This window comes from Rhinopithecus bieti, unplaced genomic scaffold, assembly GCF_001698545.2.
Source record: "Rhinopithecus bieti isolate Rb0 unplaced genomic scaffold, ASM169854v2 scaffold_11508, whole genome shotgun sequence".
In the NCBI taxonomy this organism is placed as follows: Eukaryota; Metazoa; Chordata; class Mammalia; order Primates; family Cercopithecidae; genus Rhinopithecus; species Rhinopithecus bieti.
Window position 1 is genome coordinate 1968550 of NW_016806932.1, and position 21090 is coordinate 1989639.

The following is a 21090-nucleotide window of genomic DNA, read 5'->3' on the forward strand; positions in this document are numbered from 1 at the left end:
TATTATTTTCAAGCTTCTCAGCTCATCAGTAAGTCCCAATCAACAATTTTTTTTTTTTTTTTTTTTGAGACAGAGTCTTGCTCTGACGCCCAGGCTGGAGTACAGTGGTGTGATCTCAGCTCACTAAAACCTCCACCTCCTGGGTTCAAGTGATTCTCCTGCCTCAGCCTCCCGAGTAGCTGGGATTACAGGCATGCGCCACCATGCCCAGCTAATTTTTGTATATTTAGTAGAGACGAGGAGTCACCATATTGTTGAGGCTGGTCTCGAACTTCTGATCTCAAGTGATTCACCTGCTTCAGTCTCCCAAAGTGCTGGGATTACAGGCATAAGCCACTGGACCCAGCCCCAATCAACAATTTTTTAAATAAAAGAAAACAGAAAATATCAGAGTGCATCACATAGGAAAATAAGTACTGTATTATTTCACAAAATTTTTATTTCAGTTTTAAATACATATGCCCTGTTTTGTGTATTCTAAACTCCAGATATTTTTCACATTTTAACGCTTCTGAAATCACAATTCATTTTACCCTTGTTTTTAGCCAGGTTGCAGCTGTGACATAATTGTATGAAAATCTTCACTGATACCTTCTGGTAAAATCAAGAAAACGCCATCATCAAAGTGACTTAGATTCCATGAAACTGGTTACGAGTTTGTGTATGTGCGTACCAAATTATAAAACAAATTTCTTACTACTGGTTCATAGTAAATAAAAGCTTGAAAAATAGCATACTACGCCATTTTACGAAGTTTGTATGTACACTTACTAAACACTGATATTCTAATCATGAAGGAGACCAGTTTCTATTGCTCTTCAGGCAACTGCAATTACAGCCTCCTCTTGTTACTGACTTCAGAAACTTCATCAGAGCTGATGTGTCTGTTGTGGTATTCACCCCTGACTAGATGTGTGGCCCCTGCAAGTCACTTAACTTCTCAGGGCCACAGTTTTCTCGGCCGTAGGAGGAGGATGTTGGAGAAGTTTTCTATCATCACTTTAAGTTTGCACAATTCAGGAAATGTGCAGACACATATTAAACTCTTCACGTGCCTGTCAGTCTCTGCATTACTTTATCCATGAGCCCTGAGCCCTGTCTGTTAGATTCTCTGCTTCTTTGCCTCCTTTATCTCCTGAAGACTTCTTCATAAAACATCCCAAGGGCAAAATGATGTCAAAAATCCATTGTTTAAGTTACGTAGTATTGTTTCAAGCATTCCTACAAAGTCTGTGATATTTTAAAATGTTAAAGCACAACAAGGGAATGACAGTAAGGGTTATGCATTTGTTTTTTAATGTGTGACATGTGGCACTCTCATTCCTGACTCACATCCTTTGTGAGCCTCGCCGTCCTTTTTTCTATCCATTCCATTTCCTGAATCTATATTTTGGTCTCTAAATTAGCATGTGCTCACTCATGCATAGAGCCTGGCCTTTGGGCTGGGTAAGTCACCCTGTGGTGCCCAGGTTCTTCTTACCCGCATCGGTTCCAGCACGCCTCACATCATGTCATTTGTTTACTGGTTGCTCTCCCCATTCAACTGTGAGAGCCTCAGAGGCAAGGACCTCTCTTTATCTGTCTTTGTATCCCCAGCCACAGAACAATGCCCTTCATGCTGCGGATGTTCAATATTGCTTGTTAAATAAATGTGTAAGTGAATAAATGTGTGGCGTGAGGTCAACTTCCACACAAGCACAGAAAAATTCACACGCTCAAACAGACACTCTTCTGAGCAGAAACCACGTCTCAGTTGTCTAATTTCCACGGCACCCAGCCCTGAGACAAGTTCCATCCTCTGAGGACCTCACTGAGTTGCTGATTCATGTGCTTGTTTTACAGACACCAGTCTGTACCCAAATACGCATTCTTATGCTTCTCTCCAGCCTTTCACTGCCCACACTATTCCAGTATCCTGGTCCAAGCTGAGTGTGGGTCAACTGTTCCTGTTAGCAGCTGCCCTGCAAGGGGGCTGAGTGACAGAAAGGATTATTTCAGCTTCAGGACTCAAGACCAGAATGAAAGCTGCCAACTTCCTTCCTGTCCCCACTGGCCTTTCAGGTGTAGAGAGGAGGGACCCCATGGGTGCCAGGCTGCCCAGGAATGAGTAAGGCCCATCTCTCCATGTCTCCTCCCATGCACTGCTGGGTTAGAGTAACATGACCATAGCTTACCAGGTCCCTGGACATCCCTAGAGAGTGCAGGTGACAGGAGTTAACTATCATGGTTGTTTTGACACAGGTTTTCTCCAGTACATCACCCCAACTCCCTGCACACATATGGAGAAGGACATTGAGGTCTACATCACCATTACTTGCCCCTGATCAAACATTTAGCCAAATATCTAGGCCATGGAACATCAAACATCTCCCTATCCAGAGCTGAATGATATGATCATAAAAAATTAAAAATTAACTGATATTTACTAAGTACTAAATGACTACATTAGAAATGCAAAAAAATGAGCAAAAGGGCTTGAATGAGGAGGGGAGTTGTACTTTTGGGGAAATGGAAATATAAAGTTCTAACTCCATTTACTTTGGGGCACTTTAACTTTCTTTTTTCATCGCATTTAATGCAAAATGACACCCTAAATGAAACACCATAAGGCATCTAGGGTTTTTTTTTTTTTCCTGAGTTTCTATTTAATTCTGGTTGTCTTGATTTAAACTTCTATAATCAATTTGTGCTTCAATAATACAAATGATTTCTATGAGCTCCACCCCAGTATAGGGCTTGGGAGTATGCCTCTTTATAATTAATTATCTGTATTTACCTGTTTTTTTGTTTGTTTGTTTGTTTTGTTTTATTTTATTTTATTTTGAGACGGAGTCTCACTCTGTTGCCAAGACTGGAGTGCAGTGGTGCGATCTTGGCTCACTGCAAGCTCTGCCTCCCGGGTTCATGCCATTCTCCTGCCTCAGCTTCCTGAGTAGCTGGGACTACAGGCGCCTGCCAACATGCCCGGCTAATTTTTTTTGTATTTTTAGTAGAGACGGGGTTCACCGTGTTAGCCAGGATGGTCTCGATCTCCTGACCTCGTGATCCGCCCGCCTTGGCCTCCCAAAGTGCTGGGATTACAGGCATGAGCCACCGTGCCTGGCCGGTTTATCTGTTTTTAATCCAACTTTTTAATTTTTTTATTTGTTTTTTAGAAAATAAGGTCTTGCTCTGTCACCCAGGCTGGAGTGCAGTAGCACAATCACAGCTCACTGCAACCTCAAACTCCTGGCTCAAGGAATTCTCCTCCTTCAGCCTCCCTAGTAGCTGAGATGACAAGTGTGCACCACCACACCTGGCTAATTTTTTTTTTTATATTTTGTAGAACAGGGTCTTGCTATGTTGTCCGGGCTGGTCATGAACTCCTGGCCTCAAGTGATCCTCCCACCTCAGCCTCCCAAAGTGCTGGTGTTACAGATGTGAGCCTTTGCACCTAGCCCTTAATTCACTCTTTAAGTCAACTTTGAATGTGCTGAAATCTGGGAGGTCAATATTCTTTTCTACTTATTAAGTAATTCATGATAAAGAAAGTTGAAAAGTATATTATTGGTTGGCCGGGCGCGGTGGTTCACGCCTGTAATCCCAGCACTTTGGGAGGCCGAGGCAGGTGGATCACGAGGTCAGGAGATCAAGACCATCCTGGCTAACATGGTGAAACCCCGGCTCTACTAAAAATACAAAAAATTAGCCGAGTATGGTGGCGGACACCCGTAGTCCCAGCTACTTGGGAGGCTGAGGCAGGAGAACGGCGTGAACCTGGGAGGCGGAGCTTGTAGTGAGCCGAGATCGCGCCACTGCACTCCAGTCTGAGCGACAGAGCAAGACTCTCAAAAAAAAAAAAAAAAAAACACAGAAAAAGAAAATTATGTCATTCGTACATGGTTTTCTCTGATGCCAGTAGGCCATGAGATTGGGGATTCCTTTTGTTGTTGTTGGTAAGCAGTATTGACTTGATCAGATTTGAAGTTCTATTGGATTTACAGCAGTGGTGTCTGCTCCCTTTACATCTGATTCACAAATCCCTCATACTCAATGAGCTCTCAATGGTACCACTTTAACTAGAAGTAAGAAATCATCAAACTAAATCATGGGACTGGGTTGTAAGTCTACCTTCTCTCCCTTCCATTCACCTGCAATAGTCTAAATCACTCCTTCCCTGAAGCATGCCTTATCAGCTGTGCAGTGCAATCGAAGGGGGAAAATGTTTTCCCAACTTAGAAACCCATCAACTTGGACCCCGAAGCATGACATCTGAACACCTAACTGCAAGACCAGGAACAGCTCACAACTGCTATCTGTGATCATTAACAACCTGCTTGCATTTCCTGGGCTGCCTCCATGGATTAATATATGCACTACATATTAAACCATCTGCCATACAGTCTGATCCAGTCTTTCCCCATTGTGGCCAACTGCAAAGGTTACCCCTGAGTGTTAAGAGACTGAATACACTTTGATTACATTTACATTTATCAATTCTTTAGTTTTATTATTAGTTCTTTTGTCCTCAACAATATACCTTTTCAGGCTTTTGTATCCTATATTTGTATAGCCTGCAGTATAATAAAAATACATTTAATCCTCTGTGTCAACTCTTTTAAAGTTCAGCATTAGCCTTTTATAAAAATCAGGTTCAAGAAGAATGAACTACACGTTTCCTGTGAGAAGGGACATAGCTTGATTATCAGCATATTGTTTGACGTACTTTTGTCTGCTTTAAAAAATTGTCTTTAATGTAGTCAAACATTTAAACGTTAATTTTTTTACTCTAGGCAGGCAACACAATGAGCCCCCTACAGATGGGACCAAGTTCTCCTCTCTGGGGATGCTGAGAGTCAGCCCATATCAGGGACGTGAGGATTAAAACGTTTTGTTCCCTTGTGCTCGCTGATGGCTGAGTGAATGGAATTGCATCTGATGTCAGGTTACCTCATTATATGTATATATTTGTAAGGGTTTCTTTTTGGGGACAGGGTAATTCTCTGTGGTTTTTCAAATGAAAGCAACTAAGAGAAAGTAGGAAATGCTCCCTCCTTCCTGTCATCTACTGCCAAATAAGCCATCAGTATTACCAAGGGACACTACTCCTAATATAAACCCCTGAGATGGTACACTATTAATTTCTCTACTCTGAGGAATATCATCCACTCCTTCCCCAGGTTCTTAATCCAAGGCTGGGCCTTATTTCTTGTCTTCAGTTGTTTATGTTCTTCAAGGGTCTCTTCGGGGGGAGTCAGCCAAACTCTAAATGAATTACTTGGATTTTTGAAAATCCAAACAACTTACCTTACTTTTTTGCAAGGCTATATTTGGTCATTTTTATTTAGGTTTGTATCAAATGCTAACTCAAGACATAAATACTGTTTTTTGGTTTTTGTTTTTTTTCTCTCAAAGGAGGCTCCTCATATGGTGACCCTGCAAACTTTGTACTATTCTGTCATTCCTTAGAGTCTGGCTTTTCTCAAAATTATGATAATGGACACTCACCCATCTCAAATCCAGAGGCTTTCTGTGTGCACATGAGTGCAGGTACCTGCACGCTTATGGGAAGATACTTGGAGGACTGCATCCAGGATGCAGCAAAGCGGACCCTCGAGAGAAGCTGGATGCCCTTGCACCCCAGTGACTTCTCCACTCTCAAGTATAAGTGCTATTTTTAATGCTATCAGCAACATTGTACTTTATTTCCTTCATGTGCTTTGGACCCTCTGATTTATGGCACTTAAGCTTCTCAAATTTGCTTCAACTGATTTTCCTTGGAGATTCAAACCCCTGTTTAAGTTGCACAAAATCCTTATAAAACCTGCTCTACATCACAGATACAGGACAGGGAAGCTACTCCCAACTGTCCATATATAGTATCTTTCTCTTAACACTGCTTCCTAAGGTCCTTAGAGCACAGCTTCTGATATCCAATGTCCATACGTACGTTGTGTGTCTTCACTATCTTTGGTTGCTTTCCGAAATGTCATCTGTGTGCCCTCTCCATTTCCCATTGGTCTTTAATATGTCTTCCGAATTTCCTGAGACAGATTCTTTTACTTTCTAAAGGATGCCTTTTTAGTACTAATAAAACTTTCATACTTGTCTGCTTAATCACGCCAGCTTTACTGTCCCCTTTTCCTTTTGTTTTGGCTCAGAGGTATATGAACCATCTGTGCCTCTAAAACAGTTTGCTTAAATAGCCTCCAGGCAGATTTTATGGTTTTTAAGTTTTTTACTTTAACCTTCAGCCTGCTGTTAGCCATTTTCAGCACAGTTTTAAAATCAGCCTCTTTTGGAAATGACTGTCATTATGTGTGGCTTTCAGGAGCTACTAGAACTGGAAAGGGGCTGCTGACTCCAGCTGAACTGGAAGTCCCGGGTTCACAGTCACCTGAGGCAAGAAAAGGTGTGGGTAGCCTTATAAGGGTCATCTCTCCCATTTGGCATTCTGAAGAGAGATTCAGATTCCTCTCATTAGGAATATCCATGTCCATATCACCCAGGTAAGACCCAGGAAGATAAAATCTGAATTACTCACCTGCCTATTTATTTGTCACTACATTTCTATAGAGTTGTCATCATGATTTTAGGTACTAAAATTAGACGCGAGGCTGAAACAAAGAATACAAAGAAAGGGAGGGAGAATCCCTTCCTTCCCGCCACACCACTGCACCACAAAAATCACCCTCTGTTGCTTTGCCAGCAAACATGCTGTTCTGTTTCCATTTTATCACAATTGTCTTGCATAGGGACCTGAGTGTCAATCAGCAGTTCTCTGTCCTGGAATTCATCATTACCCATACTTTCTGTCTGCCCTTGCATTAATGTTAACGTAAGTATGTAGTTCTCTCTCTATATAACAAAACTACATCTCTTCACCACAGCTAGTGGGGAGGAGGGTATCTGCCCTTTCTGTGGCTCTTTCCAGCAAAAAGTGAGTTATCTCATTTATCTTTCAACCACATTCATCAGACAGTAATTACACTATTCTCCTCTCTCAAATCAGTGCATTTTTGCACAATCTTTTCTCTGTTGTCATTGTTGCTTTTCTAGTACATTTGATAGTTAAAAACACTTAAGCTCTTATAGTTATCATTGCGATTATTACAGTATTATGATGTATTTATAAAATACTTCTATCTTCAAGAGTTACAAGCTGTATACTCTCTGAAGTGATGTAGCATTAATGTGCTAACTCTATAGTCCATGAAGCTGATCAAAAAGTCAGAGCAGGCAGAGGCCAGCAGGCAAGCAACGAATCCCCAAGGATTTGAAGGAAGGAAGGAAGGAAGGAAAGAAGGAGGGAGGGAGGGAGGGAGGAGAAAGAAAGAAAGAAGGAAGGAAGGAAGGAAGGAAGGAAGGAAGGAAGGAAGGAAGGAAGGAAGGAAGGAAGGAAGGAATTAGCAAACAAATGGATGAATAGGGTTATCATTCCAGAGAATATCTGTTTGCTCAATTGTTTTCTTGTTTGTGGGTAAAGGACCATTCCTCCATAAAGAACATGAAATTAGCAAAGAAAGAGCAAATCAATGCCAAAATTAGAAATCACACTGCGGTGTCCTCAGCCTAATAAGCTCTTCCTTCTCTCTTTCCTTACTTCACACCTCTTTATCCTTCAGATTTCAGTGCTAGTCCCACTTACTCAGGGAAGCTTCAAGATCTTCTGACAAGTCAACTCACCCTGAAAAAGGTTCTCATAGGACTGTGCCCAATACTATCAAGGCACTTGCCACAGTGACAATTTCACATTTGTGTTATTATTTAAATAAACTTCTGTCCCTCAATGGACTCTAAGATTCATGAGGGCAAGGACCAGGTTTTGCTGCCCACTGCAACTCTCATAGTTACTGTTCAACAAATATTTGTTGAATGAATAAATAAATAATTAATAATGGTGAAAGCTGCAATCTTCAATACTTCTACTCCTTTGGCCACCTGAACTTGAAGCATTTAGCCTCAGACTGTATCGCAATTCTTCTGAACACTTCTCTTTTCCTTCTGTTTAGCAGACACAGTTTTCAGCCACAAAGAAAGTAGCTTCAATGTGTGAACCAGCTAACTGTTTTTTTCCTTTTTTTTTTTTTTTTTTTTTGCATGACAGAGTCTTTACTTTTAAATGATTACTGATACACCAAGTAATAACATGTAACAAGTTCTTGAATTCTATCATCTAGTAATTTTGATTAAGAGAGACTAAAAGCAGCCCAAATAATTCCACTAGTATTCACTGTTCTAACCATTAGCAAGAATGGACTACGTTAAGGCTCGCTGCTGCTTCAGACAGGTTACAAAGAACTAGTTACTACTTTTTCATAAATAAAGCCCCTGACCTTCAAGAAAGTATTAGGGGAAAAAAAAATATTTAATCCCTTCCTTTCTTACCCTTCCCTTCTAAAACAATGGTTATGTGTTTTTTTGTTTGTTTTTTTTTTTTAACTAATCTAAGAAAGAAAAAAAGTCAACAGTGTATGCATGTTGCTTGAGCCAAAAGCAATCGAAAAAAAGACAACATATACCCTTAAATTCCTAAGAAATTATAGGTAAAAAGATGAAATCTTTAGATATTTCTAAGTCTGTACAAAAATAGCTAGATTGCTACTGTCCAAAAAGTAGAAGGACCTACATACAAATATTATGTGAAATAATCTTAATGCCATTTCATAAGAATATAAGCTTAGAGCTGTGCTAAAGTTTCATATTCATGAGGGGGCATCCTAAAATGCCACTCCACAAACCAGGTGTTCTCTCTTCTTCTATCCATTTATGGCGAGTAGTTTTCATGGATTTCCCGGCCAAATGTCACGACAAAAGCCCAAGAGGTTATGCCAAGACGTCATCCTGTTCTGTCGGAAGTAGGTCTGGAGGATGGGTCATCTTCTCTGGGTCTCCTTCTCCACTTCAGTGCTCGCAACTGCATGGGATCCCAGTACGAAGCTTCCTTGGCCTTGAATTCTTTCTCCCTCTGCGGGTGGTACTGTTCATTTTCAGCCTGAGCTTCTTCTTTGGCCTGCTTCAGCCTCCGGTTCTTTCCTTTGAGGGCCTCAGACACCTTCTCGGCTGCCCACTTCTCGGCCAGCAGCAGCTGCTGAATCCCCTGCAACTGACTAGCCATGGCGGCAGCGACTCTGAGCTGGACCAGCTAACTCTTGATGGGTAACAGCAGCCTCATCCCATCAGACTTCTACTTCAAAGCATCTAGCTCCCCACATCCAATACAGCCCTTGGCCAGCCTCTCCTAGGCCACTTACACTGAGGAAACTATATTCTGGGCTATCTGCTGCTGTAATGGCACCACTGTTCCTCTTCATAAATGGGGATAACAGCTAGCCACAATCCCTTTGTTTTAGTTCTGTGCAATCTCATGTTCTAAAGTCCAAAAAGAGTGGAAACAGTGATCACATCAGTCCTGATACTACAGCCAGTGTTCTAATAATCAGGTTTCTCAAAACAGCTGGTGCTGGGTAGAAGAGGTGGTTTATCTAAGAATCCTACGATAAATGCTAACCACATTTTTATCTTTCAATCCACTTTGGATTATTTCTCCCACATGTCAAGAGTAGACAGGCATGACACATCCATTGTGTAAAGAATTCAACTTCATGAAATAACCTCAGGAAATCATCTCTCTTTCTCTCTTGTGGGCATTTGCTGGCATCTCCCATCAGCCATCACTCTGGTCCCCTCCCTAACAGTTCCCTGACTTTCATTCTGGTAGCTACCCCTCCCCATGCTGCCCATGGGCTTCAGAGGAAAATGAGCTCAACCTGAATTTCAGAGGGAAGCCCTGATTGGCTCATGCTAGACATTCCATTGCTCTCTCTCGTCATAGCCCCCCAGTTCAGGTATGAGCATGTAATGTAAGCATAGACAACGAGTATGAATTTCAAGACTCTTTTCTGGAATGCTAGGACAGAGACACTCATTCCAGAGCATGTCAACAAGAAAGTGTGTAGCCCTGATTGCTGCTAGCAGCTGTCCCATAACCACTGGTGAGCTTGCCATGGAATGTGGCCAACACTCTATATGGAAGAATACAGAGATGGAAAGAAATGGGACCGTGATAAGACCACTGTGCTGCTGAATCAACCTGCCCCAAAGTACATACTAGCTTGGGACTTTATAACTCCAAATGATGTCTTTTATTGTTGAGGTCTTCTGTTACTTGTATTAAAAATCCTGACACACCCTACAAGTAATCACCAAACTATACCCACTCTCAGAATAAAACAGACTTCAAAATAATCCCTTTACCCAAAGATGGTCCCTTCAAGACTACCATCTCTTTACCATAATGCTACCTCTAAGGCTAGAGCTTGAGAAGGTCCGTGGATGCTGTAGGTCTCCCAGAGCAAGAGTTGGATTCTGTATGGAGTTTGCCTTCTGAGGCCTTAACCTCTCTACCAGATTGGAGACAAGCCCCACCTGCCCTATAGAAAGAAACTTGCTGTGTCAGAACACTTACCGAACAGTATCCCTCCCTGATGCCTTTCCTCCCACACCTTGCCCCCCCAAAAAAACACAAAACACAAAAAAAAACAAAACACACACACACAAAACTAAATTGGTTCAACACACTTTTGCTACTGGGAAATGTTTCATAACTACTAATGAATAATTCAGTGAATAAGATATTTTTAGTTTTCTATTGCCAGACACACCCAACTTTGATGCGAATGCTGTTGCCTTTCTTACTCTCCAAATCCCCCTTGCATACGGGATCCTAAACGTGTTACTTCCTTCACAGAGGCCCAATGAACAACAAAAATCAGATCATATCACCCATCCTGCTCAACAGCTTCCAATAGCTGCTATCACACTTAGAATGAACTCCAAACTACTGCCTCTCCAGCCTACGTCATTTGGCTTCTCACCACCTTGATCATTCCGCTCCAGACATCTGTACTTCTTGCTGCTATTCAAAAATGCCAAGACTGTTCCTGCCTTAGGACCTCTGTTTCTCACTTACTCCCCCTTCTCCACAGGACACTCTGCTGCCAGCTCCTCACACACAGCTAGCTCCGTCACTTCCTTCTGTCCCCAGCATACGTCACCTCCTCAAAAATAACTCCTGTGGTCCTCAGACATAAAACAGCAGCCCCTCACGAGCCTCTCCCTCAGTCTGCTTTTTTTTCATTGCACTTTTTCCTACCTGAAATTATATTACAAAGATATTTTTAAGCCTGTATATATCATCTATCTCCCCTGCCAGAGTGTAAGTCCCTTTAAGACAGGGACTTTTTCTCTTGTTCAAAAGTCTATCCACCAAGAGTAAAACACGCTTAGTGTCGTACACGGGCTCAATATATCTTTTTATTTTATTTTTTAAAGAATGAATGGATGATTAAATAACAAGATTTCTTTTAAGTGTGGCTAAAAACAAACAAAAAGCTGTAGGGAGGTACTTATTTCCTATCGGGCAAACTCCCCTTTTCTTTGATATCAATTTATATTGCTCCACTTATGAAACATACAAACCTACAGATTATCACAGAAAGTGTCACATCCTTCAAAGATTCTCCTTATATCAAAGATTTAGATGTGTGGTCATAAAAACGCTTACCATATTTTAAATAGTATGAAATCATTCTATCAAAACAGATTACAATATATCATTTATGAGATCCATATAAAAATCACTGCTTTATCATGGAATGTTTGGCAAAAGGCCAGTGAAAATTAGCAGTCATAATATCTCAAAATTCCTATTACCCATGGAACCTCCAAAATATAGTTATTGGAGTGGGATTAATTAATGCTAATTAGCTAATCAAGAAAGTTAAACATTAAGAAAGTTTAAGTTTCTGTGACAAAAATCAGATGCAAAATCTTTGAATTACGTCATAACTTCTACTATTTCTGTGGAAAATAATCATTTCAAAGTCAAGGCACTTGTTTTCTACAATCAAAGGTGGTTAAATACTTTTAAATACATTTCAACATATTTATGAAGGAATTAGACTACATGCCTCCAAAGCTCTCTCATAAATCAGTATAATGTTTCCAAAGCACATTTGGAAGTAAAAAAATCATATCTACTAACTATATTTTCCTCTATTCGAAGATGAATTAAGCAGAAAATACATTAATGTCTGAATTTATAATAGGAGTGGTTAACTCTCAACCATAGCAAACTAATGAGGAATATTTTACCATGGAAAAATTAATCAGGGCTCTCCAACACTATGCAATTTGACATTTTGAGGACTTAATTAGGAATGGATTTTATTCCGCTATTTACTTTTCATCATGGGGATGAGTTACAAAGACACTACCTGTTAGAACAAATATAATTCTTGAGCTTAATCTTGTCACTTTAAAGAAATTTATTTTAAATAATATTCCATAGTTTAAAAATAGTCCTCGCAGAAGCAACATTACTAAGATTATGTCATCTCTGGGCCAAATTCAGCTCTCAAACATTGAGCAAATATCAACATAGACACAGTGAGCCTCAGAGCCTGAATGTGACTAACCCTCTGTTAGCAATGAGACAACACAAATTCTGGGAGGTTGTGACTGCTGGACATGGACTTCCATCCCCCACCATCGATTATCGCTATCTTTGTTAAAGACTACAGGAGTTTCATTTAACTAGAGTGCTCAGTAAATTGCAGCAGAGTTCAAGCATCTTTATGGATTCATTAAACCACTGATCTGCCTCACAGAGCTTGTAGTAGAGTCCAGCTCTGGCCCACAGCCTGTGTTTACAGAGAATGCAATAGACTGATGTTTGTAACCTCCAAAGGCAGTCTGTCAGTAGACATTAGATTCCACTGTGTGCACAGCCACCCTAAGAGTGGATTGTAACACAGGGAATTTCCCATTCTCAGTCTCAACTGCTAGGACAGAAATTAAGTGACCATTTGTAGCAAGATTTTCTTTATTTCATTCTAATCTGTGATAATATAAACAAAGAGCAAAGAGCCCAAGGAACAAAGAATTACACATGCCTTGGCCAGTTCACACTTCTGCTTATGTGTACAAAAGCTATCCAGAGATATTGAAATGGAGGAGAAATTAAAATAACCACAAGCCATTTCAACATTGGATCCCCCATGGGGCCTCTCGAGTATACTAGGCATTGTGACCAGACATTGCAAAGGTGTATGAGAAAAATTCAGGACTCAATCTACTACCTTAAAATATCTCAAGGCAAGCCACCTGCCCTTTTATGCATGCACTTATTCAGATACTTAACATTTTTAACAAAGCACTGAATCAACAGAGTATAACTACTATTCCAGGAAAATGAATAATCATTATCTCTTGGTTTCTCAGGACAGTTCACTAAGCACTCTCAGAACCTTCTCCCTCCTCTGGTTTTTATTAATAAGGTGTCACAACACCTTCCTTTTTAAGTCAGGCACAAAGAGGAACTCTGTGCTGAATGCAGCTTATGATCAGAGAATCACATCAAAATGACCTGTTAAGATAATTCTTTAAATGTTCATTGTTCAGATAAAGCTGAACACTGTTAGTGGCAAGGTGAGAGAGCAGGAAATGTAAGTGACTGGATCGATAAGGAGAATGTTCGTCCCAAATAAATAGATCCTTTCCTGATCATTTGTTTCACTGAACTGCCCACTGCCCAAACAGACAGTCGGACTATGAACTCCAAACACGCACATTCATCACTCTGCAGAAGCAGTCACCAGAACACAATGTGGCTGATGCAATCTGACACTGTGGTTAATGTTAAAAGGGAGCGTGCCTTTTAGATGGATTGGATAATTACCGGCAGTTCAGATGAGAAAAAACTTGATTTAAGTGAATAGCATTAGCCGTCACCAGAAGGATGGCCAGAGATGTACTATGTCTGAAAATTAACATTCCAACATATACGTCAATAGCCCGGTGTATTGATTCCCAGGTGACCAGATTCTGATTTATGAAAAATTCTCTCTCTTCCTTCCGTTCACTGAAAAATGTTGAACACAGACTGGGGCTTGAAGCTATTTAGAGTTTTGATCAGCTCTTCACATTTAATCTAAAATATCTAATGTTATTCAGAAACAGATGTCCATTCTGGCTAATGGGTTAGAATTATTGCTGTTTCCTTCATAGTCTCCCAACATGTGGCTCACTAAAAACTAGAAGTGGTTGCTGTTCCTTTCAGTACAAACCCACTTGTCCCATGCTGTGTTCCAGGTATCCCTTAGACCAGAGTTTCTCAAGTGGTTTTCAAGTGTTTTGGTGAACATGAGGTCACATGCCTCTCCCCAAGCCTCTGATGGCTTTCTAGAGTACTGTGTCCCACTCTGTCTGCAGAACCTCTGCCTTGGAACACTTTCTGGCTCTCCTCAAGAGCTTGTGTGTCAAACTTTATATGGACCTACACTTTACTTCACTAGCCAGAACTTTCCTGCTCTAACCCTACTCCCAAATGTGTTTCCAAGGACTGACGTTTACCCCTCCTCTGTGATTGCTTTCTCCAGCCTCTCATTTGCAGCAGCTCACCAATATTCCATTCTGTATTTCAAAATACAAGAGAATAAGAAACACTTGAATTTGTTGTTCTTTCCCCAGAGCTTTCTGAGAACACCTCTGTTTGCTATGACCGAAAGGGAGCTCAGCCACTGGCCTGCAGACTAAATCCCTGGGAGGAGAAGCCACTATACACATGAGGCAGTGGACAGGCTTATAGCACAGTACTAAGGGACACTGCAAAATCAAACAATCATCCTGCAGGCCAGGGTGCAGCTGGACAGATCCAGGAGGCTCACTGGTGGCTGTCAAAACCAAGGGGAAGCCACAGGAAGAACCCTGGGGCTCCCCGGGTGCATTTACTTGTGGACCAAGGATATTTGCAAGCAACTGGCAAAAGCAAGTCTGTGGCCTGAGCTTCAGGTGGTCAGGGGACATTAACTGCAAGTAATTTCTTAATGTCCTTCTCCAAGCCTTCAAGAATGATAGCCATTTTGCAAATTAAATCTCGCAGGTATTTAAAGGAAAAAGAGTAGACAGGTTAATCACTAGATTAACATGGCATTTGTTACACATTTCTTCTACACTACTTGGTTCTATAATTAAGTCTGAAACTGAGAAATCTTTCCCAGGATATATTCAACTTTAATAAAAAGACAAATAGACTATGTCTAAATAAAATAGACTCCAAATAACATGATGATACATGCTAATTAGAGATGGGTTCTTTCAAAAGAAATCTCTTCTAAGAAAAGATCACTGTACAACCAAGAATATAGTTTGAAAGTAAAAGAAGTGCTAATAATACAATATTCTCCTCCTTGAATATTTATGTTATTATTATAATGATTGTTAGGAAATCTTAATGGCATCATTTGCAAATGTTGTTTCTGTCTATATCATCTTTTTCTTTTTAATGCATCCTTGTCCTCATCTCTGAGCCACATTGGTTTCTTCTCACTATGGACTGCTGAGGAACAACAATATTATGCTATTGAAGAAGTATTTCGATTTTTTTTTTTTTTTTTGAGATAGGGTCTTGCTTTGTTGCCCAGGCAGGAGTACAATGGACCAGTCATGGCTCACTGCAGCCCCAGCCTCCTGGGCTAAGCAATCCTCCCACCTCAGCCTCCTGAGTAACTGGGACTACAGGTGAGCACCATCACACCCAGCTAATTTTTGCATGTTTTGTAGACAGGGTCTCACTCTATTGCCTAGGCTGGTCTTAAACTCCTGGGCTCAAACAATCCTGCTACCTCCACCTCCCAAAGTGCTGGGATTACAGGCATGAGCCATGGCACCCGGCCTTTCAAATTATGAGAAAAACTAAAACAAGGAAGCAAAACTTTGGTGCTCTTAGGAATTTGTGTTTACTTGTAAATTATCAACATTCCTAATCCAATAAAGAACACTAAAAACTTGAGATCTGAACAAGAAAAGTAAACAATCATCCTTTACATTGCCTGCAGTGGCCATTTGTCTTGACTTTTGATTTCCTTCCTGATTTTTGGATATTAGTTTGGACAATAAAATATTTCCCATGTAAAAGGAAAGAGATCAAACACAGGCCATTTGGAAGTGACTAACATTTGTGGTCTTGTTTGTTACTCCTTTTTAGAGGGATAATGGTTACAAGACATTACTCCCTTAGGGAAGAAAATTTTTAAGTGTGTATTACTATGCAAAGTAAAACTGGTGTTAGCAAGTTGAACTAAATGTTTCTACAAGAGTGCAAAATCACTAAGGAGTCTCTGCAACTTTCCAGTTCCTAGGTGAATCACAAGGACAGAAATGCTCTCAGGTCCAAAAACGGGGTGGGAAAAGAGTGAGCTATTAGTTCCCTGAAAAGTCTCTAATACATGAAATAATGAGATTTACATCCCATCGTCATATATTGCCCACAGACTACACAAGTATTTTTCTTACCCACTGTTTCAAAAATTTTAAGCCAGCAAATAAGCCTTCGGGGATAAGGATCCTACAAAATATATTATGAATTAACACTATCCATTTCTTAAGCCAGCATTCTGAAATGTGTAAACTAGTAGTTAGAGTCCTTAAGTGAATACAGCTGTGATTCATGGTCCTCTCCTGGCAGTGTTGAGCAGAAGTATTTTGAAGAAAGCCTAATATTTGTAGCAATCCAGACAACTCTTCAAATAAAAATTTAAATTCAGTTAAAAATATAACCTACATACTATATAGGTTAACCTGGCTTCAATCCATCCCACCTTATTGCATAGTGACAATCTGTGAGAGATGTATGTGACACTTTCAACCCACCCCATTAAACAGACAGAGAAACCCAAAGAGAAATGAAGAATTGACAGGCAAATGAAATTTAAAGAGCCCATTTTCAGTGGGCCATCATTTTGAGAGTTGGGTTATTTTTGTCCTTGTTTTTAGCAGCAAATCAATTCCTGACTCTACACCCAAGCGTGTGTGAAGAGAAATGCACAGAGACCACAAGCACAGCTGTCCAATTTACATTCACAAATGCAGGTGTTGCTCAGACACAAAACAGAGGTCAGCTGAATACTGCTCCTAATTAGCTACCTTTTCTACTAGGATTTTTCTTTGTAAAGTTATGCATGCAATTTGGGTTCAACTTGGAGACCATTTTTAGATCCCAGCATGCTATCCAGCAAGAAGCGGGCTGTCATTATAAAGCATAATTTACAGCATAGTTAATTTTATGTTTTTTTTAAGTCTACACTATACCTAAGGCAAAATTCTGTTCTGCACACACACATTATTCACTCTGTTTCCTATTCACTTCTCAACACTTAAAAAAGGTAGAATTTAGCCAGAAAAAAAATCTGTTATGTAGGAATGGGAAGAATTTTGCCCTTTTTCTAAGATTAAGAAAGTCCATAATTAATTAACAAGGACTAAGGACTTTGTTAAATGATACAAGAAGAGAAGTAGCTATTTGCTATTGTCTTCAGTACGGAACACCCAGGGGCTTATTACAAGCAGTTCTTAGAAATGGCAGGATGGAGACTGGTATCTAATACAATCCATTAGGAAACCCAAGCCCTAAATAAAATGACCACAAAATCCTATCAGTTAACAGAAATGCAGCAGCTGTACATGTTTATTGTAATACAATATAATATTGTAACAGAGATAACACTCTTTAAAATTAAAAAAAAAAAAAAAAAGCCAGCAAGTGATATGACTAGTTTATTTCTCTATTTGGGAAGAAAAAACACACAAGAAGGCATAGCATGTCAGAGCTTTGAGACATATAAGGAAGGATGAAGACTACAGAGAAGGCAGGAATTGTTTGTACACTAATAGACAACTGAGATCAGCTGGCAAAGTCACTGGCTAAACACCAAACCACTGCAACTTCCAGGTTTAGCAAGATGTTCAAAGACATACCCCAGTAACTCCTGGTAGAAAGTGAAATGTGATGGGCTTCCTCCCACTGCTGACTTTACCTGCTGTAAGTATTCCAAATGCTAACTCCTATTCTGGCTCCCAGTTATCCATTTTTCAAAAATGTACACTATGAAAGCTTAAATTCAGTTTGACCTTAAACTTTATAATGATGTAAACAACATAGATATAGATATGGTATTCTGGAGTGTTTTTCCAAATGGAATCAGGTGCCTTTCTTCAAAGGCTCACTATAAAATACAGTTTGCAAAATATAGTATGTATCACCAGGATTGTGACAAATCCATCTTGCTTGATTTTAGTCCCTACAGGCAGCCCATCAAGATTCAGACCCATAACCTTCAGAATTATAGAAAGACAAAAAGCCCTGTTCTATAGCCATCTTCTGCGATGGAATGCAAAGTATTTTGTTGTGGTAAGTAGGGCTTTGAAGAAGAAAGCACTGGGCCCACTCCTGGGGTTGTTACTCCAGTGCTCAGCATTCAAAACGGGAGCCCCAGGGTCTCGGAGATCATTTTAATCCCCCTATATTAAAACAAAGCGTGTCTCCCATTTTCTTCCCACCCTCCTCCCCAGATTCACTGGCTCCTCCCAGGGGAAAGTGAACTTGACTGCTGACAGTCCCAGAAGAATTCCAAACAATTTCCTTACTTGCCTCTCTGTTCCAGTGAAGATTATGAGCCTAACTCTTAGAGACTGCTACTAAAATTCCACCCCGCTGAATTCTGCAGCCTAATTCTTTCGGCATTATGTTTTTTGGCAGAATGAATGTGACCCAAATTTGCAGGAGATAATTTGCTGCAACAGTGCTTCTTGCAATGCAGTGAGCCCATAATTAGCATTTCGGGATTGCAAATATCACACTTTTAGAAAAATAATAATTGTTTGCTTCAAGAAAGAACAGATTTGGATCTTGTATTATAGAAATGGAAACAACAAAATGTGGACAATTTTAGTAAAGATTTTATGAATTAAGGAAGCTTTACATATCAATGGAAAATAATTGAGGACTAGCAAGTTACCTCAGTAGTTGGTGGCAAAGGCTACAGCAGTTCTTTAAGAATTCAGAAAGCAGTTGTGTGCATGTGTGTGTGATCGTAAAAATACCATGCATTCCATTTCCCATCCATGGTGGCTAACACTATTCAAAAAGGACATTTTCAGACCTGGGATGTCTTTAAAACAAAACAAAAAAAAATTCTAATGATGGCTGTTCCCGTGTTTACCCACCATGCTTCTCACAAATGCTTGGCTGTGTGAGCAATGTTGTTTCATGTATACATGATTTCATTTTTTCTCAATATCAATCAGTTTTAACGTAAGATGTCAAGAGAGACTTAACATTTTTCTTGACAAGAACTCGTGGGCCAGATTTTGAAAAGAGCAATAGCAGTATTTCCACTGGGTACAAGAATTAAACTAAGTGGGCTAAAACTTTCTGGCCATGCTTTTGTGGCTAATTACTTGGCTTTCATAAGGAATATCTACCACTTATCTTTCATGGACTCAGAGTGCAGTCTGCACTCTACTGCTGGAAAGACACTGGCCATGAGGATACCAGCTGTGATCACGGTGTCCTCATCAGATTCATTCACCCTCTCAGAACACAAACACTAAGCCAAGAGAAACACATTAGAAGGGGATTCCTTATTCCAAAAGGTTAAGCATGACACAAAAGGGGAATCAACAAAACAGAAAGAATAAAAATATAAAAGTAAAAGGTGCGCAGTGTTTTCCACTAGAAGCTACGTGGCACATGCGCGTGTGGGCTGGTGAGGCCTGCGGGGGGCCGCCTCTCTCTCCGGTGCTCTTACCTTATTTCTCTTGAAGTAGGCTCGTCGGCAGGCCGCAAAGCACTTCTCGCTGCAGAAGCTTTTCACCTCACTTCCCATACTCAGGGAATAGCGCTTGATTCCCACTTTCTGGCACCAGGCACACATTATTTGTACATTTGACACATCATCTTCTATAATAAAAGTATAAGAAAAATGTTCATATCAGAAGCAAACATCCCTTCAAATTTAGACACACCCTGAACCTGACAGAGCTACCCAGGCCTGATTTTAGTTTCTGGACCTTGGAGAAGTGCTTTTTCTTTCTCTCTCTCTTTCTCTTTTTTTGGCTCCTAAGTTTCCAAAAGACATTTACTTAAAAACTAGAGCATGACGGCAGAGCCACAAGGGTTCCTAGGGCTTCCTAGCCTAGTTAAAAAAAAAAAAAAAAAAAAAAAAAAGCTTCATCTGCCTAGTTAAACCAGCCCCAGTAATAATGAAGCTTGTAAAATAACCTGTTTCTTCAAAGGTCCTGTGAAAGCCTGCAGGATCTGCACTGGGTGGGACAATTTGTAGGGTGCTAACTTACAAATGGAACACCCTCATGTGAACCTTGAGCAGGCGCCAGGCTCAACCATGGCATGTTCCCTACTACTGTTAAATGATATGTGCTATTGTTTACTCTTGCAATGTAATAATTCCCAAGCAATGCTCTTAGTCAAAAAAGGAAAGATGTGCGCGGCCAGATTCTGGCAATGGAAAGGGACAAGCCTGGCTCGCTGAACAGACTCTGACAATGCAGCCTTCCGGCGCCGGTGTCCTAAGGGAGATGCAGGCCTGATTGAAATTCTCCTCCATCTGATGTGGTTCATGGGCCCTGGATGGAGGGATGGTAATGGAAATGTCAGATCATTCTCAGCCAGATTGGTGGTCCTCCCAGCCCCTCATGTCATGTCATGGGGTTGTTCAGAATGAATTTAGGTGGTTTGCAAACATTTCCACTATTTAAATTGTATTTCTTTTCCTTTGTATGAGAAGAAAACAAATTTAACTAGCATAATGAGCCCTTGATATCACAAATACTACTGCTTAAAACAAAGAAAGGATTTTAAAGTGAGTCAATTAGTACAATATATTCAGTAAATCATAGTGTGGGTAGTCAGAAGTTATGACAAAAATTATGATGGTGATATTCAGGTCTGGGAAAAACTGGCCTCTCTGAGGGGTGGGTAGGGATGAATAAAAGGAAACTTTAAGTAGACACCTAAGTAATACTTCCTTGTTGCCTCTTAACAGCTTTTGCTACATCTTGAGTTTTCTCTGTCCTCCCAATTGACAGTGTGTGTGTGTGTGTGTGTGTGCGCGCGCACGTGTGTGTGTGTGTGTGTGTGTGAGACTCACTGCCACATCTCTCTTCCTTTATGGAATTTTTATTATTATTATATCCCACACTCATGCTCCAGACATGAATGGTAATCACAAAATCCCCAACAAGCACTAGTAT

At 40.4% G+C, this 21090-nt stretch overlaps 1 protein-coding gene and 1 pseudogene across 1 annotated transcript in view; both read right to left on the reverse strand.

Moving 5' to 3' along the window:
* SOBP (sine oculis binding protein homolog) overlaps positions 1-21090 on the reverse strand; it is a 172218-nt gene that overhangs the window by 109845 nt on the left and 41283 nt on the right. The window contains 1 exon segment of the mRNA XM_017878760.1: positions 19629-19780. Within this exon segment, the coding sequence (XP_017734249.1) occupies positions 19629-19780 (152 nt within the window).
* Positions 8763-9415, reverse strand: LOC108533823 (V-type proton ATPase subunit G 1 pseudogene; annotated as a pseudogene).